Source organism: Bos indicus x Bos taurus, chromosome 11 (genome assembly GCF_003369695.1).
Source record: "Bos indicus x Bos taurus breed Angus x Brahman F1 hybrid chromosome 11, Bos_hybrid_MaternalHap_v2.0, whole genome shotgun sequence".
Taxonomy (NCBI): domain Eukaryota; kingdom Metazoa; phylum Chordata; class Mammalia; order Artiodactyla; family Bovidae; genus Bos; species Bos indicus x Bos taurus.
This window is the reverse complement of record NC_040086.1, coordinates 54,865,052-54,884,060: the sequence shown is the minus strand read 5'-3', so window position 1 is coordinate 54,884,060 and position 19,009 is coordinate 54,865,052. Positions and strand designations below refer to the sequence as shown.

The window sequence follows — 19,009 nt, the reverse complement described above, 5'->3', positions numbered from 1 at the left end:
AAGAAAGAAAGATGCAGCTAGAAATTTTTTTTTTTTCTTGTAAAGCAAGGAGAAAAATGGCTTCCCAACAAGACATTGAGAAGAGGCAACTAGCCAACCCAGTAGATCAGAATAAAGAAAGAAATTAAAGGAAGTTTTGAAGTAGGGTTGGTGTATCACAACTACATACAATGATTATTTGATCAACATAAAACACAAATCTTGAAACTCCCTTCTTGCTCTCTTTTTTCCCTCTCTCTTCCCCTCTCCACCTGCCACAACTTTGACTTTTATTTTTCCCTGATCTCTCCCTTTCTCCATCCCTCCTCCTTCCTCTCATTTTATTAAATGACTCTGAATTCCTAGTATTAACTATAGCTGCTTACTCAAATCTACTAAGTTATTCCCAGGGTCCTGTACTTCTTCCCTGCCCCCACCCTGGCCTACCCCCACCACAGCGGTGTTCTTCAGCCTTTTTGCTGGTCCTGCTTCAGCGCAGACCCCTGTGTCTCCCCTTCTCATGCGTGGGTGAGTGTGAGTGCCTGCCTCCTCTCTGGGGTTTCCTTTCATCTTCCCGCACGTTCTAAAAGCCCTATTTTCCACCCACACATGCCTGCACTTTCTCATCTGTTTTCCGGTGTTCCCACCTCCCCCTCTGAAGCCCCACGTCTTTGTAATTTTTTATCTACTTTTTCTCATTCGGATGCAGGCAAGCCTGATGAATCAGAATATCTGGGGAATGGGAGTTCAGGGGAATTTTAATTTTCTGGTTAAGTGGTACTAGCTTGAAAACTACTTTTGTTTTATGTTTTATTGTTTGGGGAAAATGATAAAATAGAAGCCCAGAACCAGAAGGGTCCTAAGGGAATACCTGAAGGCAAAGAGAGAGGCTCACTGCAATTAAGATGAGAACAATGTGGACTCAAGGCCTGTGAGTACCAGCAACAAGTCTAAAGATCATCTCTCCTGACTTCAAGACTGGGTTTCTCCCAGAACACACTCTTGACTTGGCCTGCAGAACTTTTGATTAACCAGGACCTATCGAAAGTAAATTACATTTGGGGGGACTTTCCTAGTGATCCACTGGTTAAGATTACATGCTTCCAAAGCAGGGGAGTGAGTTCATCCCTAGCTAGAGAACTAAGATCCCACATGCCACGGGGCATGGCCAATAAGTAAATAAGTAAATTATACTTTTAAGTCAACTCTCTAGTTCTCCTAATGCCATAGGCCTATGAACTTCACTCATCAGTGTGGCCCACCTGGCCCCAAATGCCTTTCAGTCTGTGATGCTTGAATCTCTAGATCCTCATGCTTCTAGGTTCTGAGACCAGGTCTCTGATTAATAGGTCCACCACTCACTAGGCTAAGCACATTGATTTTTTTTTTTTTTCATAAACTTTTTATTTTGTATTGGAGTATAGCCAGTTAACAATGTTGTGATAATTTCAGGTGAAGGGCAAAGGGACTTGGCCATACTTATACATGTATCCATTCTCCCCCAAAGTCCCCTCCCATCCAGGCTACTACATAACATTGAGCAAGGTTCCATGTAAGCCCCTTGATTTTTAAAGTGAAAGCCTACTTATACCTCGGAGACATTCCAGGGTTGGTTGGAGCAGGGAAAAAGCCCAGGCAGAGGGGCTGAATTTATTCAGACAGCAGAACTCCTCCTGGAAGGAATATCAAGTGTCTCTTTTTCCCTCTTGTTAATTAAATATCCACTGTTAACTTGACATTTTTTTTCTTGTTTCCTAAATGAAGTCTTACCAGAGAAAAAGTGGGTCAGTGGAGGGCTCTGACAAGTTTTGTCCCAGTTAATTTAAGTTTTGCCATATGTTCTTTGAGAAGCATGTGCTAACTACAGGTCCTCGTGCTGATTAGCAACCAACCTGAGGGGTTTTCATTTAGATTTCCAGTTCTTTCTCAAGAGAGAGCAAGATGAGAAGGCAATAGATCTAGGTGAACCACTCCAAGCAAAGCTGTAATGCAACATAATGGTGTTGATGGCATTGTTGCTCTATACCAGGCAGCAGAGTTTCTCAACTTCAGGCACCCTTGACGTTTTAGGGTAAATGGTTCTCTGTTAAAAAGGAACTTCCTCTATACTGTAGAGTGTTCAGCAGGATCCATGACTTGTACTCATTAAAGGCTGGTAGCATCCAACCCCCCTGCATGAAAATCACAAATGTTTCCAGACATTATATTAATTGGGTGGCAGATTTGCTCCTGATTGAGAACCACCACCTTCGAGACATAGTCCATGTAATGACCAAGAAGAGAAGGTGAATAAACCCCCAATAATAATATACAGATACTGGATACATGCTACACCTTAGTGTCTCTGAGTCCAAAGTCATCTGGTTAGTGGCTAGACAGGGTGATTAACTGAACTTTCTGCTCCTGGAAGCCTGTGAGAAGTTTCCTCTGTTGACAGAGTCCTGCATGACCTGATAACCAGAGGCCAGAGCAATCAAAGTCAGGGTGAAAATTCCTGGAGGCGAGCATTGCACCCATGTCATCTACCAAGAATATGGTGAGCATGTACCCTAGCCCAGGCCAGTCCTAGGGTCTTTGCTGGCTAGAGGAGTAGAGAAGGCACCCATTCAAGGAAATTAGAAAGAGGCTACAGTTGAAAGTCTGACCTTTCATAATGGGATTATCTGGTGGCTCAGTGGTAAAGAATCTGCCTGCCAATGCAGGAAACACAGGTTCAGTCCCTGGGTTGAGAAGATTCCCTGGAGAAGGAAATGGCAACGCGCTCCAGTATTCTTGCCTGGGAAATCCCATGGACAGAGGAGCCTGGCAGGACATAGTCCTTAAGGTTGCAAAAGAGTTAGACACAACTCAGTGACTAAACAACAACAATCACAACATAGGTGAAAGGCCACCAGAGTGAATGCCCTGTGCTTCCAGTTACTGGCTGGGTGACTTTCCACAAAAGCACTCAACCTCTCTAAGCCTTAGGTTCCTAATGTAAAAATAAGGTCCAGATAAAGATTCTTATACCAAGTAGCCACTCAGTAAGTGTTTTTCCTCCATCTCATTTACAACTCCAACTCAGCATTAAGGATAATAGTAACAGTAATAGTTATAGTCAGGCTTTTGTTTTGAGTATAATTCCAGAAACGACATTCAATTGAGGAAGGCCAGGAAATGGGGCCCAGTTACAGGAGAAAGAATTTTGCCTCCTAGAATCCCTGGAAAAAAGTCAGAGTAGAGCATTTATTAATGTAGAAATGTTTTGCAACCCTGAGGTGGAACTTTTGAGTTAGGTGCATATTCTCAGAAGAATGCTTTGCTGGCTTTTACCACTAGGTAGCAGGCGTACACTCTCCTATGGCACTGGCATGAGGAGCCCAGAAGATTCCCCAGTCTGCAAAGCCGCTATCAGCTCATTAACTAATGCCTGAAAATACCATCAGCCACCTCAGCCCTTTACACGTTGTGATTGATTTTATCAGATCCTTTCCTGAGTTAAAGTTTGATCATGGAAGAAGAAAGTAGGAAGAAGAAAGTAGGAGTATAATTAATGCTGTGGGATATAGTTATATAATGTGATCATGTGTATGTGATCATACATGTGGATATATATATATATAAAAATATGACAATGTAATATGTATATGTGGCTATTTTGTGTCATGTTATGTCATTTACATATAAGTATGCATGTGTGTGGGCTTCCCAGGTAGCACTAGTGGTTAAAAAAAAAAAAAAAAAAACACCCACCTGCCAATGTAGGAGACAAAAGAGACACCAGTTCCATCCCTGGGTGGAGAAGATCCCCTGGAGGAGGGCACAACAACCCACTCCAGTATTTTTTATTTTTGCCTGGAGAATCCCATGGACAGAGGAGCCTGGCAGGCTACGGTCCATAGCGTTGCAAAGAGTCAGACACGACTGAAGCAACTTAGCACGCACATGTATATGTGTATCCCTAAACTTTTCCCAGAATATACGTCAGGCACCTGTGTAATAGTCATATTCCAGTTAATTCCTTGCTATTTAGCATTCCATCCACAGCAAGCCCAAATCAACCAACAGCAACCATCTATCTAGAGGAAATAACTGATGCTTATTTTGACTCCCCCCAAAACATTATAATACCCATTTTCCAAAAGAGATGTAAATTCTGGTCTCTTAGTAATGCTGTGTGTGAGAAGGGTATCTGATGCCTTTCATTTTCCCAGGGTGTGTGATCCACCAGTGCCCTCTTCTCTAATGCATGGCTGCGCCAGACAGAACATAAACTGAACTTGCTGACAGGTTGGTGACTACAGCCCAGGAACATAGGAAGCCTCTAAACCTTCCAGCGATCTGTGTGCAGTTGCTCCGGAAACCTGGGAGAACTAACAAGTGGTGTCTGCCCCTCTAAAGACCTACACGTACTCATGAGTGTGTTGTTTAATACTAAGTCTCCTTCCTGAAGGCAGAGAGGAAGGTGAGGCATGCTTAGACTTTGAAGAGCTTCAGAGAATATTGAAAAAAGGATTTTAAAACTTTCCTTTCACCAGAATAACCTTTCTCTGTGATGGCAACCTTGCAGTCTTGAGAACCTGAACTACCTGGTGGTTTCAACTCTCAGAGCTGGAGTCTGAGTCCCAAGGGCTGCCTTTCCTGGGAGTGAAGGCCAGAGAAAGGGGTTCATTTAACCTGCTCCCTCTGGTAGCACTTAAAAAAAAACCTACCAGGGCTAAGACTGGTCTGAGAGTGTCATTTGTCATTTCAAAAGACTTTTTCTTTTTCATATATAAATATTCAAGAAACCTCTATACCAGGGCTGAACTTTAATTAGCTGGGAAGGTAGTGCAAATGGAGGGTTAATCCATCAAAATGCCCAGGAAGAGACGTGAATCGTGGCTTTAAATTCTTTCCAGACAACACAGGACAATGAGATTAGCACCCTCTGTGGGAAGAACAACAACCAAAAACAAGGTGCTACACCTTTAAAAATCAGATTCTCTTTTAAATGCTCAGTAGTTTCCTTAGAGGGGGTCAGAGCAAGTTTGGTGAAGCTTAAAGATCAATTAATTTAAGAAAGAAAAGATTTCAAGTGTCATAAAACCTTAGTTAAAACTATCAGATTTGCCTCATTCTTGCCTCCCCCGTCCCACTTCTATTCTCCAAAGCAAGAAATGCAGGAGCATGAAACGGAATGAGCTGAATTCCTCTGTTTGTGTAGAAAACACATTTGCTTGCCTACAAAGACACAACGCAGACACACAGGCACACATGCACACACACACACACACAAAGTAAGAACATAGCTTTGTATGACCATCGTTAGTTCTCCAGGTCTCAGAGTAGACAGTCCTCTCTTCAACAGTATTTCATTAGATTTATATGGACTTCAGATCTTCTGTATACGTGCTGTTTAGTCATATGGGGAGGAGTGGGGGTGTCAGCAGCATATAACAAAGCATGACTATTCTCTCATTTTTTCTCATGGCCACATTTTAAAAAGAAGAATGAAGGGGACAAAAAAGTCTTCGGGATAGGAGATTCTCCAGTCTCCAGTATACACATTTCTAGGGGTTGGGGTGGATCTCTGCCTCTGCTGTTTTCCAGAAAGGCTCTGCTTCTGGAAGCTTTCCCTACAAGCACACCAACAGGGCCCTTAATGCACCAAGCCAGAGCAGCTTTTGGCACTGGATCCCAGTAGGCTTCTTAGGAGGAGATTAAATCAGTGGAATCCAAGGATTGACTCCTACAGTTGCAAAATTGGGGGATTTTTTTTTTTATTCCCAGAAAAATCAGTTGTCTTCTAGAGGTCTTTTCAGTGGAATTTCATTATAGATGTCCCTGGAACCCCTGCCCTCCAAGATGGTATTTACAATGGCATCCCCAAATGATCATAAAGACTGAATCCAAAACCCCCTCCTTGAAGTTATCAAGGCACCTCTCTTCTAGAACATTAGCAGTCTAAATGGGTGCTGTATGCATGGTATATATCATAAAGTCATGTTTTAATTATAAACAAAATAAAATGAGGTCTCCTGATCAGAAAGAATGAGCTTATGGCATGCATGTGCGTGTGTGTGTGTATATGTATATATATATATATATATATATATATATATATATGTAAGGAGCTATCTAACAAAGCTTAACATCTTAGAGACATTTGCAAAATATTTCTCTTGAAAGAGCTTCTTAGTCTCTTAGAAGCAGTATTCTTAGACACAGTAATTTCTCCATAGGCAGAAGAGAAATCTACCTTCAGTCCTCAGCTTAAGTAAACCTCCTGGTGATGCCATTCTGCATTTCAAACAGCTGACTTTGCCTCTTTAGATGGGTGACTGGAGGCATTTGCATTTGGGGAGAAGGTGGTGTATATTTTCTCCCCCCAATCCCTCTTCGTGCTATTCCGACTTCTCTGTCTCTCAAAAGAAAAGGGAAAATACAAAGATGCCTGTCTGCAGGATCATTCAGAGAGGTTAAGTACCTGAGTTTGAGGAAGACTTTTAGACTCCAGACAATATTAGTTTGCCAGCTTTCACTCGTGACAGTTTATTTCAATCATACATTTACTTAAATTGCTAGCTAGTGAATGACCCCTCCCATCCACCACACCTCCTCCCCTTTTCCTGCCCTGCACCCACCACCTGGTACCACTCTTAAGTTTAGTTCAATAAACAACCTACATCTCTATGGACCTAGAAACCTATGAAGGTTGGCAAGGGGCAGTCATTGACCCCAACACAGAAAAAAACTAAAACATCACAGGGAAAGCAAGCGTTACACAACAGGGTTAGCTGAAGAGAGGCAGCTTTTCTATACTGGGTTAACAAATTATTCCCATCTCAGTAATATTGGAAGGTAGGCTCAAAAGCTCATCTTTCCCACCCCCATCACTTCCATATGAGCCTGCCTGTAAAGTCTCCTGCTTCAGGCAGCACCCAGGTAGACATTCAGCCCGAGGTAGGCTCTTTCAGTGTTCCCCACAGCAGCTAGGAGTGTGTTGTCCCCATGAGAGCCTCAGCCTGCTGCAGTCGTAGCAATATGCTCCAGGAAGCACAGCTTTCATCACCAGGCATTTGGATTCTGCCTTATTTCCCTGAGTCAAACCACAAGAGAGCAGGAGCTGAGGGTCTTTCACTTGGAAGAGTATGGAAAAGGGGCACAAATGCTACCAAGACTGGTGAATCAAAGGCATAGAAGAACAGAGGCATTTGGGGGTGAGGTTTTGAATTGATTAGAAAGATGCTTTGTATTAAGTGCAAAAACGTTTCTTGTTCATAGGAAAAACTGGCACTGCCTTTTAAAAAGCATTTGCAGTGATCTCTGCCTTCAAGGCTGATCAAGGATGCTCAGTCCTCAGTTCGCCTTTCCCTTGCTTTAAAGTGGCTAAATTGCACTGTGCTCCCCCAAACATAATATAGAGGGTCTGACTTTTTTCAGTCCTTAATCATGTGGGGTACATCCACCTGATAAGCTGTTTGTCCTTCTTAATGTCTCAAAATGAGCCTGGCTACTTTGCTCTTGAATTTCTGGATTTTCCCTCTGGTCACTAGATCACCCCTACACACACACCCATGCACACACCCACCCACACACACACAGAGGTAGGAAATTGTAACTATTACTTCTCTTAACACAGGTAACAATTCATTTAGGTTACACCAGTCTGTAAAAACTGTAAATGCTATTTTATTTTAAACATTTTAAGTTTACAAAAAAAAAAAAAAAAATCAATGATTGGTACCTTTTTACACTCTCAGATTCCTGAATATGGACAGATCTTCAAAGGGAGGAAGGAGTTTTCATATGAAATTTTAAGATAGACTGTCCTGAAGGTTGTGGGGTGGGGTTTTGTTGTGTTTGATCTCATTTTTTTTTTTTTTTTTAAAGACACAATAAAGCTAAAATGTCAAGTCTCTGGGAGTGATCCCCTTACAGTTTCAGTCAAGGAGCGTATCAGAGCACAGACCCCAGCCTGGCACTCGCCGGCCCGCCCCGGTTGTCCAGGCATATTTGGTAGCGCACGGGTTGAGAGTCTCTAGGGCAATCACACCTCGCATTCTCTCGCGGGCTGCTGGTGGCAGGTACACGAGCCATACTCGTTGATGATGACCAGGGCTCCCTCAATGTGGTTCGGTTTGTAATCAACGTAGTATTCCTGGGCAGACATGGCAGCCATCTGATGCATGGTCTGTTTCTGCTTTTGCTTCCTGCGCTGCGTGACAAAGCACTGTCTGAGCTGCCTGAGGCTGGCTGGGAAACACTTCCAGGAGACATAGAGCACCAAGACCACGATGAGGAAGGAGAAAATGAGGGCCATGGTGCCGGTGACCACCTTGTGGATCTGCACGGCATTCTCAGCGTGTTCGCCGGGGAGAGCCACGGTGACAGGCTCGGGCGTGCTGTCGGGCTGCCCCTCCCTGTCGTCAGCGAGTGTGGTGGCCGGGCCGGCGGGGAACCCCAAGTCGCTGCGGTTGGTGACGGCCGAGAGCAGGTGGCCGCTGGTGGGCTCGGCTCCCTCCTCACACAGGTGGAACGCGTACACGGCGTCCAGGACGTCCTCGCCCTGCGCGTACTCGGGGCTGGCGCACTGCAAGTTGCCATCGTAGCGCCCCTGGAAGTTGCTGAGCCAGGAGGCCAGGGCGCACACGTTGCGCCCACAGTCCCAGAGGTTCCCGGCCAGGGTGATGCTGGTCAGCGACTTCCAGGAGTTGAGGATCCGGGGCTCGACGTAGGTGAGGCGGTTGGAGTCCAGCTGCAGGGACTGGAGGTGCGGCACGGTCTCGAACACGTGGGGCTCCATGTACTCGATCTCGTTGCCCGACAGGTCCATTTTCTCCAGGTTCCACACCCAGTCCAGCGAGCTGACCACAATGGCCACCTTGTTCCTCCTCAGGCAGAGCGAGTGCAGGGAAATGAGGCGCGGGAAGTGGGCGAAGTTCACCTTGACCAAATCGTTGTGCTCCAGGTGCAGCTCGGTGAGCTTGAACAAGCCGGCGAAAGAGTTGCGCGCCAGACTCTTGAGCTGATTGTATCCGATGTCGAGAAACTTGAGGCTGCGGCAGTCCTGGAAGATGCGCACGGGCACGAACTGGATGGCATTGGCCCGCATGTGCAGCGTAGTGAGCTTCCGCAGCCCATGGAAGAGGTCGGGCGCCAGCGCCTGCAGCTTGTTGTACGAGAGGTCCACGCTGCGCAGGTTGGGCATGGGCCGGAAGGTGGTATTGGCCAGCTGGGTGATCTGGTTGGAACTCAGGGTGAGTTCCTTAACTCGGCGCAGTTTCTGAAAGGCGTCCCCCTGCACCGAGCAGATGTGATTGTGATCCAGATAGAGCCACGTGAGCTGCATTAACCCCGTGAACTGGCCGGCGCGCAGCTCCGAGAGGCTGTTGTAGCGCAGGGACAAGCCCAGCAGGCCGGACAGGTTGTGGGGCGCCTCGGTGAGGTTGAGCGCCTCGCAGTACAGCAGCCGCCCCTCGCACCGGCACAGCTGCGGGCACCCGCTGGGGGCGGCGGGCAGCATCTGAAAGCAGGCCCCCAGCAAACACAAGACCACCCCCGAGGGCCTCCTCAGCAGCCAGTGTAGACAGAGACCGAGCAGCAGGAAATCCATTAGCGAGAATCTTTCCAGAGAGGCTGGAGAATGTCCATTGGAAGCGCTCGGTCAGAAATCTACATCATATTTTATTCCGAGGGAGGGGGAGCGGGGGAGGGGGGAGAAAAGGGCAACAATCAAATAAATATATTGAAATAAAGCAGGACCCCCCCCCCCACTCCCCAAAGCCACACGTTCACCTCTAAGCATGCAGAAAGCTGGGCAGCATAGAAAGTTCACAGCCACGGAAAAAGATCAAAGAGATGGTGATTTGGTCCATGTTAGATGCTGCAGCAAAGAAAAGGGAGGAAAAAAAAAATCTTCGGGAAAGAATTTAATTAAAAAGTGTCTTACCCACCCTTTTCCAGAGAGTGACAACCTCCATTCAGCTGCTCCCTTTGTGTGCAGGCTAATTATATGCAGGGCGAGAGAAGACCCCTCTGTGTTTCCGAGGCAGCCCCGGTCCGCGGCCGGCGGATCTGGCAGGCGCACAATGTCTCACTTTGCTGCTCGGCTCCGGGCTGCAAGGGCGGCCGGCGAGGCGGGGAGGCGACTTCTAGGACCTGCAAGTTTCCCAACTACGTGCGAGGAGCCGGGGTTTCGCCTTCCTGCCGCTGTCCTTTCCCTCTGCAGTTCGGACTGTGACGTTGTGGGGGGGAAAAAAAAAAACTCCAAACTCGGGGCTCGCGACTCCCCAGGATTTGACAGTCTGGTTAATGTCCGTCATTGGAAAGGACCCCTGACCGGCGCCACCTTTTCCTCCGCGGAGACCGCCTGCCATTCGAGCCCGGGGCGGCTGCGGAGAGCGGGCTCGCTCATCCTTTGCGGGCGGCGGGGAGGTGCGGGAGGCGGCGCGGGGAGCAGGGAGCGGCGCCCCGGCTCCTTCCCTCCGCCAGGCTGTGTGCGGCGCGAGCTTGCACCGGCACCTACTGCTCACTGAGTGTCGTAAGCTGCTCACGATTGTGCGTCTTCCCGGAGCACCTCAGACATGGGCAGATTGAAAAGGGGTGGGCAGAAAACCAACATTTTCCCGAACCACTAAAGTAATATATGTTCTTTGATGAAAAGGAAAACACTTTCAGCTTTTTGGTCCATATTTCAAAAAAAAGGAGGGGGATGGAGGTATGGGAAAGCATCATCAACCACTGAGATATTTCCAAGTGGGAGACTGAAATACTCTGTTATGCTCCCCCTCTCCTTTCCGTTTGAGGAATGTTCCCCCCTCCCGCTTTAAAGCTGTCTACGTGAAAGAGGTACGTAGGAATCCGTAGAGAAATCAACATTTGGTCCCTTGCTTTAGAAAAGCAACTTGAGAGAAGCTAGAGGAAGGCAATGATTGTGGGGACTTGACTGAGTTTTTTTTTTTTTTTTTCCTTGCGTGGACTGGAGTTCTGCAGTCAGCCAGCCCTTTTGCGTGGTGGATGGGGTAAGGAGGTGGGGGGAATGCTTTTCAAACTCGGCCGATTTGGGAAGCCATCCCAGTCCAAAGGTAGGAGACCCAGAGTGGCTGAACCGTATGTATATCTGTGTACAGAGTCTTTCTTGCCCAAGATCCCTCCGGGGCTTCACTAGTCTCCATAGATGTCAGTGAGGTCCCGGGTGGATTAAAGAAAGATTTTACTGCCTGACACCGGGAGGGCTGACCCTGACGTGCTGCTCATGGTGATTACAGAGCCCTGCAGTACACTCCACTCCAGAGGAATATGCCAGAGAATGAGCGGAGAAGGGGTCATTTAAACCCACTTCCATACACACCTCTACTTAAGCTTTGACACTGTTACTAAATTGTGCCTTTTGAGTGTGAAGAGATGTCCTTGCCTGATTATTTCCATTAACAATCATTTATGGATGGGCTCCTTCAGCTTGTGATGAGCTCTAACTTGTCTCAGCTTGTTTGGAGAGGGTCTGCATTGCTATGGTCAGGAACCTGTTGGTGATCTTTTTTTTTTTTTTTTTTTTTAAGAATGACAGAGAAGCCCTGCCAGAAGTGAGTGGGTAAGCCTACCGTCTTGACTAAGATGCCCAGAATGGTGACAGGGAGAATCAAATGTGAATTCCCATCTCCTCACTTTGCATTTCTATCATGTCTGACTGTTAGGTACTGAAAACAAGTAGGCATCATCTGTAGTTGTACTCACATTTGATAAGAATGAACTGGACTTGCTTTGGACAAGTAACTTGGCTGGGCCTTAACACCCAAGCTGAAGACACCAACCAGTGGAATCAAAGTCACCAAAGACTGGTGATACTTTTCAGGAAAAGTCATACGAACAAGGGCATGAATCATTCCATTTTTGTATTCCTCTGAGCTCTGCCCTGGTCATTCATCTCTGAGATGCATCATTTAATTGGAAGGAAAACAAATCTAAATGTCCTAGACATCACATGCTGTCTTAGGAGCTAAAAAAGACATTCAGAAATCAATCCCCTTAATTTTGTACATAACAAAACCCAAGCAAAGATTCACTGGATGATTATTCAAGGTCTCACAGCTTCTTACTGGCACAGATAGTTTTTTTTTTTCCTCCTCTCCCACATCAAAGTGGTGGTCTTCCCATCTTGATGGTTGCCTCTCTGTCACTCTTGCCTCTTTCTCAACTCTGCTGAGCACCTGCAGGTTTTGTCCTGGCACCTTCAAGGTGCTGCAGAACACTTTAACAGACAAACAATTTCACCATCAAGTGTTTTCACCTCTTGCCAAGACAATTATTCCTGACAGCAAGCCGGCTGATTGAGCCATAAACTATAAAGTGTTGGGAGACTGGGGCGGGCAGGGGTAAACATTGGCCAACCATTCAGCAAGTATTGTTGAGTACAAGCCACCCAATCCCCATGGCTGCTAGGAAGAAAATTCTCCTAATGTAGGCAGCTTGGCAAAGTGATGATAGAGCCTGCCAAATGGGCAAGAAGAGGTCCCACTTTGGATGTCACTTGATTTGTAGAGCTGGTACAGAGAGGCAGAAAAGAGTTGAGTGTTGGCAAGAAGGAAGGAGAATAAAATTAAATTCACTGCATTTATATGTGAGTTTTCTTTTAAGTACACTACTTAAAACGTAGAAGATGTGTCTCGGCTGTAATTAAAATATATGTATGTACATATATATATTGCTTTTCACATTATTATCCCCCAAATCATTTCATCTGGATGGTATCTTTAAACCTTTCCCACTTCTAATGTGGCAAGTTTGCATCTTTTCTACGGTTTTAAACCCCTTGGCAGAACCGTATACATTAACAGATTGAAATGAGCTTTATTGAAATTTAGCTATTCTAAGTCATCTGAGTTGCAGAATCCCAATTTATTATGTATTTAAAGCATACCAGCCCTGATTAAATCAATGCAAATTAGGTTAAATAAGAACAACATGAATCAAGTGTTTCAGCAAAGTTGAGTTGAGAAACGACAACTTTTGAGTCACCACAGCAAGTTGATGTGGCTGGTTTTCACCAGTTTTAATTTCGTGCATCTTAGGGTCCAACACAATTAAAAAGTAAGAAAAGGAAAGAGTTCACCTAAAGTTCTCTTGTTCCTCTTGTTTGAGCTCTCATATCTCTGTACCTCTCCTGTGAGAACATCTAATGTGCTAGGTTATAATGTGACAGTTCTGTGTATACATGATCAATCTCTTTTTCTGGGCTAACACAGCTTTCTGTTGGTAGATGTCTTCTTGAGCCTTGGATGTTGATGAGAGATAATTTTTACCCTTTAAAACACCCTTGATAACTTCCGTGTTTGTACAGGGGAAAAGATTAAGCATCCTTCCTGAATGGCCGTAGTAGTTGAGCATCAAGAAAACCACCTCAAGCCATCAGGCCAATGTGTGATTGGGGAGTGGGGTAAGAAAGAACAAGAATCTTGAAATTGAGGCTTCTGAAAATGGGAAGAAACTCTGAGGTAGGTGAAGTGTGAGTCTGATTGCCAAAACACAATCTGGAACTAAGAGGAGGTGGAAGAGCGAGTTTGATGCATCTGGGGAGGCCAGAAGTATAGCTTGGAGGAAGGAGAGGTAATTAATTCTTCTTCTCTTAAGCCTTATACATTAAACTTTGCATAATAAACTCTCCTGCTTTTTCTTGGTACTTGATGGTGTGATGGGGTCGGGGGTGGGGGGTGGTCACACACAGTTTAATGTGTGTGTGTATATATATATCAGTTCAGTTCAGTCGCTCAGTTGTGTCTGACTCTTTGCGACCCCATGGACTGCAGCATGCTGGGCTTCCCTATCTATCACCAACTCCTGGAGCCTACTCAAACTCATGTCCATCACGTCAGTGATGCCATCCAACCATCTCAAAACGCCCCCTTCTCCCACCTTCAATCTTCCCCAGCATCAGGGTCTTTTCCAGTGAGTCAGTTCTTTGCATCAGGTGGCCAAAGTACTGGAGTTTCAGCTTCAGCATCAGTCCTTCCAATGAATACTTAGGAGTGAATATGTTGTATCTATGAATATGTTGTACCTCTCCCATTTCATCTCAACTGAAGGCCACTTCCAATTTGTTTGAGTCAAAATAGTTTGTGAACCAAGAGGTACAAGTAATAAAAGTCTGATATAAGCATGCATTCTGAAGACTGGCCTTCCATTAGGAGTCCTTGGCAGTGCTCAGGACAAGAGAAATTCAAGTCGTGATTTTAATGTTCTCTCAGTGCTTGGACCAGCCTGGATTGATCTTTACGTGATTATCTTTAATTTTCCATAGCAGTGAGCCATGGCTTTTCTTTAAAAGGAAACATTTAGAGGTAGGTAAGGAGGGTGGGAGTCACAATTTCAAAAGGAGAAAATTAACCCTGTTGTTCCTATGGGCAGGCCACATACAACTGGCCTTTTACAACCTGCTTTAGAAAATGTATGTGGAGCCAAAGGGTAAGGACTTAAGGCTTCTCTCAGGAGATCTACTTAAAGGAGCTTATTTTTTAAAAAAAGAAGGTCATTTTTCTTATCAAACTTTATCCCCTTAGAACAAGGTAGTAATATGGCTAGCACTAGCAGTACTTATTATGCTCAATGCAAAATGTTAAATCATGGGAGTAAACCAAGGAAATGCAATGACTCAGTGCTTTCCTCCTGGAACTTTAGGTAAGAGAGAGAAGCAAACACTGAGGGACTTTGCTGATAATATTTATTTATTGCCCAGTGCTTGACAGCAGATGTCCCTAGAACACATAAATGAGAAGAGCTGACAGGTAAGATGGGACCGATGCTAAAAAGCTTCACTGAAAAAGTAAAGTTGATAGAGTACGGACTCAAGACGTAGGCTCTCAGACCTGAGGGGTGGCATCATAAAAGCATACCTAGGATAGGGAACTGAAAGCCTTACATTGTGATGAGTGGATTAATTCCCTAGTTCTCAGAGGGAAGAAGAGGGACAGAGACAGAGGAAGTGTTGGGAGAGGAAGGAAGTTGGGAAAGGGCTTCCAAACCTTCCCTGTATTAAGACCACGTATTGGTCCCCAGAGCTAGTTCTTTAGCTAGGTGTGGTTTGACAAATACTGGTGATAAATTAAGTCTGATTTAAATGATGCACCTTAGGTGGAAAATGTCTGAGACTTCAGGTATGGGATCAACCTCGAGAAATGACAGCATAGCTTGTATAATAACTTTTGAAGATGGCCATTGCTAATTTGATGATTACCAGGGAGAAGGCGATGGCACCCCACTCCAGTACTCTTGCCTGGAGAATCCCATGGACGGAAGAGCCTGGTAGGCTGCAGTCCATGGGGTCACTAAGAGTCAGACACGACCGAGTGACTTCACTTTCACTTTTCACTTTCATGTATTGGAGAAGGAAATGGCACCCCACTCCAGTATTCTTGCCTGGAGAATCCCAGGGACAGAGGAGCCTGTTGGGCTGCTATCTATGGGGTCGCACAGAGTCGGACACGACTGACACGATTTAGCAGCAGCAACAGAAGCAGCAGTTGCCATTAAATGAATTCTATTTTTTTAAAAAGGGCTTCCAATGCTATGCTGAAATTTTTAGTTTGCTGTACCCTTCTAGTTTTGAAGGAAATGGCAACCCACTACAGTACTCTTGCCTGGAAAATTCCAAGGACGGAGGAGCCTGGTAGGCTATAGTCTATAGGGTCGCAAAGAGTTAGACACGACTGAGTGACTTCACTTTCACTTTCTAGTCTCGAAGACTGAACACTTTCGAGTTATCTTTGACTCTTGTAATAAATACGTGGGTTAGTTCCTGAGGCCTGTTCTGCTATCCCAGGCCCCGCTCTGCAAGCTCCCTCTGCATTGCCATATGCTTTGATCATGTCATATTACACCTAACTGCTGTATATACTCTCTCTATCTTTGCTTACCTTCATCCTCACCATCCTTCAAGGTTGATGTTAAATTTCCTCTATGTCTTCTTTATTGATTCCCATGTAAAGTGATCTCTCATTCTTCTGAACTCTGTTAACAGCTTACCTTTATCAATTCTGCTGCTGGTGCTGTTCACTTTATATGAGTGTGGCAGTCATTTCTAATTATAGTAGTTTAGAACTGAATGCGACATTAAACATCTTGGAGCTTAGGAATAAAAAGACTTCTGCTTTCCCATTCTCTCTTAGTATGATCCTACACAGGTCACTCCATTATCAGTGAAATAGGAACAAGGATGGCTATCTTAAAGGATTCTTGGGGAAAATTCAATGAGCTCATGTATATTAGAGTTTTGCAACTCAAAAGTGTAAGCCTAGGACTAGCAGCCTTACAGCATGTTAGAAAGGCAGAAGTTTAGGTTTCTTTCTAGATATGTTGAATCAAATCTGCACTTTACCATTAACTCCAGGTTAAAATTAAATTTTGAAAAGCATTCTATTAGAACATTCTATTAGAAGTATTCACATTCTAACCTGAAAAAGTAACCCAGATATCTTTAATGTCTAGTTTTATAATTGAGGAGTTGAAGGGTCAGAAATGTTAAGTGATTGCCCAAGATTGGTATTCTTTTTATTGGTGATAAAAAGAATTCAGATAAAAACCTTGCATTTTCTGAATCTTGTTCTCTGTTCTATTAAATTCCAAACACAGAATTCAAAGTATGTGTCTATCTCAGTACTTAGCACTTAGTAGGGCTCTTAATAAAGGTTGGTTGCTTCCCAGATGGAACAGTGGTAAAGAATTTGCCTGTCAATGCAAGAGATGTGGGTTTGATCCCTGGGTTGGGAAGATCCTTTGGAGTAGGAAATGGCAACCTACTCTAGTCTTCCTGGTTACAAAATTCCATGGACAGAGGAGACTAGTGGGCTATAGTCCATGGGGTTGCAAAGAGTCAGATAAGACTGAGCACACACACACACACGTACATGTGGCAGTAAGTATCAGTTCAGTTCAGTTCAGTCGCTCAGTTGTGCCCGACTCAGCGACCCCATGAATCACAGCACGCCAGGCCTTCCTGTCCATCACCAACTCCAGGAGTTCACTCACTCATGTCCATTGAGTCAGTGATGCCATCCAGCCATCTCATCCTCTGTCATCCCCTTCTCCTCCTGTCCCCAATCCCTCCCAGCATCAGGGTCTTTTCCAGTGAGTCAACTCTTCACATGAGGTGGCCAAAGTACTGGAGTTTCAGCTTCAGCATCAGTCCTTCCAATGAACACCCAGGACTGATCTCCTTTAGAATGGACTGGTTGGATCTCCTTGCAGTCCAAGGGACTCTCAAGAGACTTCTCCAACACCAAGTTTAAAAGCATCAATTCTTTGGCGCTCAGCTCTCTTCACAGTCCAACTCTCACATCCATACATGACCACTGGAAAAACCATAGCCTTGACTAGACGAACCTTTGTTGGCAAAGTAATGTCTCTGCTTTTGAATATGCTATCTAGGTTGGTCATAACTTTCCTTCCAAAGGGTAAGCGTCTTTTAATTTCATGGCTGAGGTCACCATCTGCAGTGATTTTGGAGCCCAGAAAAATAGTCTGACACTGTTTCCACTTTTTCCCCATCTATCTGCCATGAAGTGATGGGACCAGATGCCATGGTCTTAGTTTTCTGAATGTTGAGCTTTAAGCCAACTTTTTCACTCTCCTCTTTCACTTTCTTCAAGAGGCTTTCTAGTTCCTCTTCACTTTCTGCCATAAGGGTGATGTCATCTACATATCTGAGGTTATTGATATTTCTCCCGGCAGTCTTGATTCCAGCTTGTGCTTCTTCCAGCCCAGCGTTTCTCATGATGTACTCTGCATAGAAGTTAAATAAGAAGGGTGACAGTATACAGTCTTGACGTACTCCTTTTCCTACTTCGAACCAGTCTGTTGTTCCATGTCCAGTTCTAACTGTTGCTTCCTGACCTGCATATAGGTTTCTCAAGAGGCAGGTCAGGTGGTCTGGTATTCCCATCTCTTGAAGAATTTTCCATAGTTTATTGTGATCTACACAGTCAAAGGCTTTAGCATAGTCAATAAAGCAGAAATAGATGTTTTTCTGGAACTCTCTTGCTTTTTCCATGATCCAGCGGATGTTGGCAATTTGATCTCTGGTTCCTCTGCCTTTTCTAAAACCAGCTTGAACATCTGGAAGTTCACAGTTCATGTATACTACTGAAGCCTGATTTGGAGATTTTTGAGCATTAATTTACCAGCATGTGAGATGAGTGCAATTGTGCAGTAGTTTGAGGATTCTTTGATGTTGCCTTTCTTTGGGATTGGAATGAAAACTGACCTTTTCCAGTCCTGTGGCCACTGCTGAGTTTTCCAAATTTGCTGGCATATTGAGTGTAGCTCTTTCACAGCATCATCTTTCAGGATTTGAAATAGCTCAACTGGAATTCCATCACCTCCACTAGCTTTGTTCATAGTGATGCTTTCTAAGGCCCACTTGACTTCACATTCCAGGATGTCTAGCTCTAGGTGAGTGATCATACCATTGTGATTATCTGGGTCATGAAGCTCTTTTTTGTACAGTTCTTCTGTGTATTCTTGCCACCTCTTCTTAATATCTTCTGCTTCTGTTAGGTCCATACCATTTCTGTCCTTTATGTAGCCCATCTTTGCATGAAATGTTCCCTTGGTATCTCTAATTTTCTTGAAGAGATCTCTAGTCTTTCCCATTCTGTTGTTTTCCTCTATTTCTTTGCATTGATTGCTGAGGAAGGCTTTTTTATCTCTCCTTGCTATTCTTTGGAACTCTGCATTCAGATGCTTATATCTTTCCTTTTCTCCTTTGCTTTTCACTTCTCTTCTTTTCACAGCTATTTGTAGAGCCCTTGTATGTGTTTTATGCAACCCCTGGCTTATATTATTCCTGTTTTATTATCACTGTCAGCCTGTATGTATTTCTCTTGGATGTTTAAGTTTGACTTTTTTATTATAGAAGAATGAAGAAAAGGAAAAAAGACAAGAAAAAATAAAATTTAAAATCAAGATTATCACCTAAAATTTAACCACCTGGAGATAAACTGTTAATTGTTGAGGACATATTCTTCTAGAATTGGTCTATTTTATATGTATTTATATTTTATAAAAATACAATAACATT

At 44.5% G+C, this 19,009-nt stretch overlaps 2 protein-coding genes and 1 pseudogene across 8 annotated transcripts in view; 2 read left to right on the top strand and 1 right to left on the bottom strand.

Annotated features, from left to right (window-relative positions):
- CTNNA2 (catenin alpha 2) overlaps nucleotides 1-19,009 on the top strand; it is a 1,359,097-nt gene that overhangs the window by 934,257 nt on the left and 405,831 nt on the right. The gene's annotated exons all lie outside the window — the stretch shown is intronic.
- On the bottom strand, nucleotides 7,807-10,660 carry LRRTM1 (leucine rich repeat transmembrane neuronal 1). 3 transcript variants are annotated; one of them, XM_027555575.1, is made up of 2 exons: nucleotides 9,893-10,660; nucleotides 7,807-9,615 (listed from the first exon to the last, which is right to left on the bottom strand). In XM_027555575.1, exon 2 carries the CDS (start codon nucleotides 9,554-9,556, stop codon nucleotides 7,991-7,993), a length of 1,566 nt encoding a protein of 521 aa, XP_027411376.1. In that variant the 5' UTR covers nucleotides 9,557-9,615; nucleotides 9,893-10,660; the 3' UTR covers nucleotides 7,807-7,990. The 3 variants fall into 3 exon arrangements, with proteins under 3 accessions (XP_027411376.1, XP_027411375.1, XP_027411377.1); XM_027555574.1 differs by having other exon boundaries at nucleotides 9,897-10,659; XM_027555576.1 differs by lacking the exon at nucleotides 9,893-10,660 and adding an exon at nucleotides 9,739-9,867.
- Nucleotides 14,938-15,038, top strand: LOC113901955 (annotated as a pseudogene).

Excerpts from the sequence above, each read along its gene's own strand:
- LRRTM1 (XM_027555575.1), bottom strand. The coding sequence starts at position 9,556 with ATGGATTTCCTGCTGCTCGGTCTCTGTCTACACTGGCTGCTGAGGAGG.